Here is an 8988-nt window from a genome sequence, read left to right as displayed (position 1 = left end):
GGAATTCATCATAAATATTTTTTACAATGGGAAAACAGAAGCACGAATGTTTAGATGACATGCAGTGAGTAAGACCTGCCTACTTCACAAGACTGCTCTGAGGACCCAATTATATAACATACATGAACACGCTTTATAAACGGAAAAGATCTAAATAAACATAATAAACGCCTAAGTTCCCACAGTAAAGAGTAAAGCGATGATTTGGTCACAACTACTTCACAGCACCTCCTCAAACAGTGCTTCTCAAAGTGAAGTGTGCCCAGAAATCACAGGGAGATCTTGCCAAAGCAAATGCTATCGGGTAGGTCTGGCATGGGGCCAAGATTCTGCTATCTACCAAGTTCCTAGGCGATGCCAATGCCAGCTCCCGGAACCACCCTCGTGGTTCCTCGTGAGTATGGAGGTTCTAAAAGACCATCCTAATTCTTGGTACACGGTTGGCCTTACAGGACATCTTTCCTGAGTATACTGCAAACTCTGGTTATCCCTAAAATGAGCTTTGCTATAAGCAAATAAGTCTGTATGCGTCATTTGGATCTGAGTACAGTACTTTACAAACTCAACAGCAAAGTGCTCTTTCTTGGGTAGCCAAAGAGCTAAAGCGTTGGTTTTTAATGAGGTTGTCTGCTAGTTTCAGTTTTCTAGGACAAGAGTCAACAGCATTGCAAAAACATCAGAAGCTAAGTTGCCAGTTTACTATTCTATGACTTCAGTTCATCTCAAAAAGGAGGTAAGAGAAGGACACTGTACTTATAAACACACACACACACACACACACACACACACACACACGAAAAACCTGCCAATTCCAAATTGGCAGGAGAGACTAAATTATCTTTTCTAACTGAAGAAAAGGGCTCAAAATATCCAGGAGAAAAAAAAACACCTGAGCAAACAAGCAACTTGCAGAAATGCTGCTGCCTCTTGACACAGAAGCACTCTGGTCTTACAGAGGCAGCAGGGAGTACAAAGAAACCAGCAGGCCCTGCAGGCCAGTGGTTCTGCAGACTGGGTCCGCAGCAGAATCACCTGGGAGGGCTGGATGACACTCAGATTGCTCCACACCCTGTGTTTCTGATAGAAATAGGCCTGAGGTAGGGTCCAGGGTTACGCTGTGGGTGCTACTGCCAGCCCACTGACCAAGTCTGGGGCAGCACCGGGTCTTTGCAAGGGGAGGAACCATGACCCCCTCACATCTGGACCCCAGGGCCTGGTACAGTGGCTGGCACCCCATCAACAGTTGCTGAATGAATGCCCATTATAACTTGCATTTCCAGAAACAATTTTACTGCTTACTTAGTACACGCTGCAGGCATCCTGTACACACATTCATTTAAAATAACTACACATGTGAAAGGCATGATAGCCCATGACCTGAAGGGGCTTTACAGTTCAATTAAATCAATTCCAATCACAGATACAAGTAACACAATTTTCCCCTATACTATCGGAACGGTTCCATCTTTGAGCCTCTGCCACTGCGGTGGAACCAGACAACTCACCTATCCAAACGACCCTAAAGAAAAACCCTACTTCAGTAAAATAAGCCGATGCATTTCACGCATACTCATGCAAAAAAAGGTATTTTTTTTCATCAAGACAAGAATTTGCCTGGAGGGAACACAAATATCTGTGTCCACACTGGAAACCCAGAGATGGCCTCCGTCATGGCTCTTCCAGGAGTTCGAAACCTAGGCACCAAAGGAGCCAGTGCACTGCCGCACAGGTTAAAGTACTACTAAGGCTTCAGAGACTTCTTCTCTCACTGCTGTTTACCAAGCGAAGCCCAGGAGGGGCTCTGGCAGGCGTTTTTCAAATCCTCTGCCTGACTGGCATGTTACCATAGTCACATTCATTGGGAAAAAACAGGTGTTTCTGTTAAAATTAGCTGTTTCAAACTGTCAAATATTTTAGATCCCTATGCCAGCTTTAAAAACAAAGTATTTGTAAAATAACCAATCAGGTGTACGTGATGCTTCCAGAATGATAAACTCTTTAGATATTTTTTGAGAAACATGACCCGAAATTAAAAAAAAAAAAAAAAAAATGGGGTGGAGATGAGGATGGGGGAGAAACATACACACATAGACACACATACAGACACACACACAGAGACATACATAATTTTTGCATTTCCTAAAATCAACCCAGAATGAATAAGAAAAAGGCCAAGCTTAAACGGCCAAGACAGAGCTGTGCTTTTTCTAGCTAAGTCTTGTGTTTGAAAGCCTTTTGTCCCATTGACTTGGTGGACTGTCATAAATAATGGCTTTTGTTCCAAGAGCACACAGCCATGATTTCCTTCTCTTATGACCATTCAGAGGAAGCTTTTCAACATCCCTAGTCAGGATGGTGCCCACTAAGCCCGTATAAGAAAACTTGCCTTCGGAAGTCAGAAGAGCCCAAGGACAGATGTCTTAAATTAACCCGTGTGGTTTAATTTAACAACAACCACCCCAAAAAATCAGGCCACTCTGATTTTATTCCTGGAAACAGTATCTCTGCTGCCCTTATTAAACCCAATGAAACAGGTCTGAGATGTTCCTTTTACAAAATCAGGGCTATTTCAAAAACAAGTTTAGCCACCTGGTACACTGGGAGAAAAGTTAAAATGTCAAAGAACTGTGTGTGCCCAGCTAAGTGAGTGATACACACAGAAACACTGTGCATTCCTCACTCTGCTTTCCTGAAGCCTGCTGAAAACACACAAGCAGAATTCACTTCAAGCCACCTGCTGGATGAAAACTCCTAAGCTTCATCTTAGAGACAGAAGGAGGAAAAAAGAGGTCAACACATCACTGAACCTTTTAACTTCAGAGGACAGAGATTTTGACTACAAGTAAAAAAAAACCTTTAATATACAGAAATGTTAAAAGCAACTACCACTTAGCTAAGAGGAAGAGAAGTTTCAAAATTAATTTGGTGACTAGCTAGTTAACTGCATCCAAATAGATAGGAAAAGTGATTTTTTTGGCTTGCACTGTCCTGAAAATTGCTTCTGCAAGGAATGAGTCCAAGAAACAATTGGCAATTCTTTTTTTCCTAATCAGATACCAAATTTGCAGATTTCTGGCTCTGACTGTATTTTACTTTGTTCCTTTCAGTTGACTCTTTGTGATCTGCATAGGCTAAAGGAACCACACAGTTATAAACTTCAGCATTACTTAGGTAAATTCAATGGATAAAAATAAGTAAAAATTCTTATATGCAAGCAGGATTGTCATTGGCACACGGGTTAGGTAGGTTTCCTTCCCTCAAATACTTCCTGAACCTGACTGATCCAGACTTAAAGAAGGGCAGGGGGAGAGGAATAAACATGCAAGATCATTTTCATCTTTTAAAGACTTCAGAAATTTAAATCTACCAGGACCTAAGAGAGCAAAACAACTGCTCCCTTGACCGTTCTTAAGAATGTATACACTCGACCACTTGGAAGCCTTTTTCAAACTTCAGAGCTCAACAGTTGTAGTAAACCCAACACAGGTTCAAGAGGTTCTATAGGCTGAACATGATGTTCATGTAATAAATACAGCCATTCAAGTAAAAACAGTCACCACAACTTTCCTCTCTAACATACCACTGTTGAAAAACCTTTCTTTTCAGATCTGTGCGAACTGCAAAGGCTTAGGCACGACAAATCCCAAGAAAAATGTAAATGGAGCAAATTTAAAGCGTGTATGAGTTCTATCCATGTGGCTCTCTCAGGATAAGCACGGCAAATACATTTGTTATTTTTTTCAGTGGGAAAATGTTCAAAACTCAGCTAGGGTCAGCAAAACCATACAGCCCCTCCCCCAAAAGATTTTTTTCTTAAAATTGTCTGCAGAAGGGACCAACTACCTTAAAATAACTCCAAATTTCATTGAACAAAGCATCCTTCCAACATACAATCAACCGGGGCATATCAGATCAAGGTCACAAAAATAAGCCTTTGCCTGCAAACATGCTGTGGGTCTAGAAAGCTCTTCTCACACTTTCCAGAATACCTCTCCCTCTATTAAAACAGTCTAGAACACTCTACGTTTTTGTGTTGTTTTCTCCTAAAACCATGAGCAACTGGATCTTGTCTGAACAGACCTGTCTTACTCTCGCTTGATGTACAGTACTTTTGCAGGTCCATACACAGATTCTCTGACCTGGGAAGGCTGGCATTCCACACAGGATTAGGAAGAGGCTTACCCTGAAAAAGACAGGCGGAATAGAAATCAGACTGCAGTCAGTCTGAACCCTGTTCATTAGGACAGAAAAATCAGAGGGGACAAAGGAAGCAAAACTACTTTCCAGGAGAAACAGGAAAGAAAACCCACTCTAGCACTATACGTAATCCAAACATAAATGTGTCCCCTGCCTCTACAAGGAGAGTGTTACACACAGTTCTCTCTTCTTAAATTCTAGGCTGCTCAAAGACGTTAACTCTTGACGAAAAAGCAGAAAGGGCTGAAGGTTGGGGACCCACCTCATTGCTCCCAAGCAAACTTTCCAGGGCGCCTTTCCATGGATGGCATGCAGCCTGCAACATTACAATGATTGAAAATCAACAATACTTGCAAAAAGCCATCTGAGAAACATAACATTTTATTAATAGATGAAATAAATACTCCAGTACATGCAAGGTAAAAACTTGACATGGGGGGGGAATCATTCTATAGTGTAAATTAAAAAATAAAACACACACTCACAGTAGCTTTTCCCCCCATTTGCAAATCACATGGCAAAGTCATACTCTTTCCACACCAAGTATACGCCTAACCCATCACGACTGCTTAAAAAAATAACAACATACAAAAAAGGTAGCTACATCCATGTCTAAGGAGAGAAAACTGAGGTAACCTTTCTCTTAATTAGGGGGGGAAAAAAAAGACCAAAAAAGAAATGAACCCATGACCTCCTTCCTGCCCAATTAATAATAAAATTTAGTGGAGGAATTCCAGAAGGGGAGCCGGGGTAGGGGGCAGGGGTAATACCGCAACCAGCAGATGACACATCTTCCATCTCCTGGGGTGGGCTGCTGGGCACCGGGGGCCCTCCGAGTGCGAGTGCGTGTGTATATGGTCTGCATGGCCCTGCCTTCTGGAAGATTCCTCTCGAGCATTTAACATGGGGTGGGGGAGTTCACTTTTGATTTCTTTGGTATAAATGGAGAGGGGCAGAGGATAAGTATCTTCCTTTAGCCTGGGGGGGGGGTGAAAGAATGGGATGAGGGTGGGAGGGTGCTAATTCACAGAATTGGAATTCACTGGCGGTAAAGTCCTGGGCGAAGACCTCTCCCTTAAAGCCTGAGATAGCAGGGTGCAGCCTTCAGACACGGCGCAGGCCGAGTTCCTCAGCCTCTCCCTGTGGTCCGACATCTTGGCGCCCCCGTCGGGGTGCTGCGCCAGATCCCTGAGGCACTGGGTCAGGAGTACGCAGGCCGACACCACACTCATGGCGCCGCCGAGGATGGCGGTCTGCACCGCCTTGCCCTCGGCGCTCACGGCCGCCGCGCGACCCAGGAACTGCGGCTCGGTGGCGAAGCCCACCAGTGCGCTAACCGCCTGCACCAACGGCCCGCTGAAAAGCGCGCAGCGGCTCCGGGCCAGCTCGCTGGGCGCCGCCTTCACCTCGCGCACGCAGGCCAGCAGCGCCGACGCACTCGTGCTCATGCACTTGACGCCAAGCTTGAACTGCTCGCGCGAAAAGCGGTCCCGGGACTTGTCGCTGGCCAGGGCGCACGCGTCCGTCAGGAACTTGAGGTTGCGCGACAGGCCCTGCGACACCTCCAGCAGCAGCTGCGGGGTCAGGTCGGCGAGCGGGGTGGCGCGCAGCACTGCGCAGCCCTGCTCCACCTCGTGGCGGCAGCGTGTCACGCGGTAGCGGTCCACCAGGCCCGGCTGCGCGGGCTGCGCGCCCGGCGTGGCCACAGCCGCCAGATAGGCCGCGTGGGCGGAGCACTCGGTCAAGGACACCACCAGGTCTCCCAGCTCCACCAGGCTGTCCCCCGCTTCCCCGAAGCGGCCCATGTTGAGCTGGCTCTGCACGTCGTGAGTGAGGATGGAGAGCCCCTTGGTGCGCGCGATGATGGTGTCCCGGCATTGCTCGAAGGACTCGGCGCCGGCCCAAGCGGAGGCGGGGCCCTCGAAGAGCACGGGCCGCGCCTCGCTCGACAGCAGCAGCAGGTCGGCCACCAGCTGCATCTTGCCCTTGCAGTGGTCGCAGACAGACACCAGCCTCTTCCGGGGCTGCGAGCAAGCCCCGCCGACGGCGCTCGCTGGAGCCGGAGAAGCCGCCTCGCCAGTGGGCTTCCCAGCGCTGCCGCTAGCCATCGCGCCCGGGGGGCACTGGCATGCCGCTGGGGAGCCCGCTACCACCGCCGCTGCCGATGCCGCCGCCCCCGCGGCCGTCGCGACTCAGCTGGCCAAGGCCGCGGTGCCTTCCCCGCACCATCATGCCATCCACCGCCGCGGGCAGAGGGCACTGGGCTGCGGCGGCCGGAGCCCGGGCGGCGCGGAGCGGGCCCGGGGGCCAGAGAACGCAGGAGGCTCTTCGGGGCGCGGGGAGGGGGCGCAGCGTTCGGCCTCTTGGAGGGCTTGCAGGAACCATGAACCGGAGCAGAGCAAACTCACAGACCGCGCTCCTCGTCGCCGGACTGCCAGGAAAGTCCCTTCTGCTGGGCTGCTGCCGCCGCCGCCGCCGCCTTCCTGGGCATGGCCCGGTCCGACCGCCCGAGTGGGGGGGAGGGGGGGAGGGGGGCGGGAGAGGGAAGCTGGGAGTTGTCCTTCCTTCCTTCCTTTGAAATCAAAATCCTTTCCTCGGGGAGGAGCGCGGGCGGCGTCTCAGGCGGGCTCTGCTGTCAGCCACCTCGGGCTCGGCGGCGCACGTGGGCTTCAGGCGCCCAGACACCGCCAGGCTGCACTTCCCCGCGACGGCGGCCGGGGCTGGCCCTCTGGGACGCGCGGCCACCCCGTGGGCATCTCCTGCCTCCCGCTCTCGGGAAGCGGCGCCGGCGGCGGCGGCAGGGCCGAGGGTGTGGCCGATGCTGGCGCGGCCGAGTCAGAGTCGGGCGGGAGCCTGCACTGATTGCGCTCAGCGGCCGCCCCGCTCGCGCTCTCGCCCGCCCGCCGCGCCCGGGCGTGCCGGGAGCCGCGGCGGCCCCTTCCCGCCTCGCCGGTTCACAGAGCGCGGCTCGGCGCCGAGGCGGCACGCCCTCCCGGACCGCGCGCCCCGCGGCCCGCCGCCGGCTGTCGGCGCGAGTCCATCCCCGTCGCCTCCGCCTCGCCTTGGGCCCGCAGCGGCTGAGCTCTCCCGAGACCCCGGGCCCTGCGCATCGGACGTCGCCGCGCGCGTCTCCCCGGCGGCCCGGCCAACTCAGAAGGTCCCCGCGGCGCTGCGGCAACTCGCCCGGGCCCCGGCTCCTGCCATTTTTGTCAACCTCCAACTTCCGAGCGAGCCGGGAGAAACTGAAAGGAAGGGCGGGGGCCGAAAAGCAGAGGGGAAAACACCCGCTTCCTCTCCCCGCGCGGCTTCACCTCTGAGCGCGGCCGTGGGTGCGCCCCCGCCCGCTCGCCCTCCGGGGCTGCTGGAGGCTTTTCCTCTTCCCGGCCGCGCCTCGCCCCCCCAGCTCGCCACCGCCGCCGCCGCCGCCTCGGCCGTAACCTCCCTGGAGCCTATAGAAATCTTTTGTGTGGCGTCACCGCCTTTCGTTTAAATCCCGCTTCCTCCTCTCGCCCTTCCTCCCGCCCCCTCCGCCGCTCCCGGATGCTTGCGCGATGCGCTGCTCCTCCCCCGGGAAGCTGGGTGGCAGTGGGGGGACGCCCCAGCCCAACGCGGACGCCGGCGGCGCCCGGCCGGTGGTCCCCGGCGGAGAGTCGGGGGGAGCGGACCGGAGGCAGGCCCGCCCGGGCTGGGGGCTCGCCGCACAGTCTTGGAAGACCGGGCCACAGCCGCCAGTTTGCCATACGTAAACTCTCAGCCCAACCGGGGGGCTCCACGCCTCCTCCCCGCCCAGGGAGCAAGTCTAAAAGGTGGCCTGTGTTCTGGACCGAAGGGAGGAGGACGCTCGATACCATCCCCTAGAGGTTTGCTGGGGTCCGGTCATCGCTTTTTGCGGGACGTCGACCGGTTTGCCAAGCTCTCCCCCGCCCTTTGTCGTGTTTGATCCTCTTCCACGGTGGGATTCTGGAGGGGCTGTGCGGGATGAGAAAAGAGACCTGGAGATGGAGCCCGCAGAGCCGGGCTAGACGCTTCCCGCTTCCGCCCTTTAACTAAATAGCCCTTGTATAGTTAGAGCGCGAACTTTGAACCAGACTTCCTGGGGTCAGTCTTCCCCCAGCCATTTATGAGTTGTGTGACCTTTTGCAAGTTATCTCTCCAAGTATCCGTTTTCTCCTTTCGAAATCAGATACTGTGGACTGACCGCCTGAGTACTGGGCTCATAAATGTAGCTCTTAGACTTATGAGCCTTCACCGGCACAGTTTGCCCTCTCATAACTTCTGTGTCTCCAGCTGTATAGGAATAATAGTGGCCACAGTGAAATAAGAGAAACAGCCTTTGAAGGTAAACATCATTATTCCCATTTTACAGATAAGGAAAGTGATGCTCAGGTGCCTTAAGTGCCTTCCTAAGGTCAAGAAGAGAGCAAATGCATGAGCAGGAGCCCACCGCCAACCTCATTTTCTTTTTACCCAGTCCTTACTCTTCAGGAAGTGGTTGAAGCATCTAGGCTTCCCCCATTCCCCCCACCCAGGGGTCCCCCCACCTCTTAGTCCTGAAACACGTCTAGGTGCCCAGCCCAGCACAAGCTGGGTGTGTTCAGCCGACGGAAAGGTTTGTTCTTCTGCCCCTTCCTCGGACCTGGTGTCACCTTTTTTCAACCAGTTGTAAAGGTCACTTGTAACTAGGATGACCTTGCGATTTATTGTCCAACCCGAAACAGTTTCGAGAGTGACTGTGAGACATGTTACTAATAAATTAACTGGTAGCAACAGATCCAAACCTAAATAGATAGT

General features: G+C 52.5%; 1 protein-coding gene across 1 annotated transcript; it reads right to left on the bottom strand.

Moving 5' to 3' along the window:
• Positions 1 to 4560: 4560 nt before the first annotated feature.
• Positions 4561 to 8004, bottom strand: TLNRD1 (talin rod domain containing 1). Its single transcript, XM_030878472.3, has one exon. It carries the CDS (start codon positions 6303 to 6305, stop codon positions 5217 to 5219), a length of 1089 nt encoding a protein of 362 aa, XP_030734332.1. The 5' UTR covers positions 6306 to 8004; the 3' UTR covers positions 4561 to 5216.
• Between the last annotated feature and the right edge of the window lie 984 nt (positions 8005 to 8988).

Source organism: Globicephala melas, chromosome 2 (genome assembly GCF_963455315.2).
Source record: "Globicephala melas chromosome 2, mGloMel1.2, whole genome shotgun sequence".
Lineage (NCBI taxonomy): Eukaryota > Metazoa > Chordata > Mammalia > Artiodactyla > Delphinidae > Globicephala > Globicephala melas.
The sequence above is the reverse complement of the archived record's forward strand: the minus strand, read 5'-3'. Positions and strand labels throughout refer to the sequence as shown.

What these genes read in the sequence shown, in the direction of transcription:
- TLNRD1 (XM_030878472.3), bottom strand. Translation starts at nt 6,305, where the DNA reads ATGGCTAGCGGCAGCGCTGGGAAGCCCACTGGCGAGGCGGCTTCTCCG.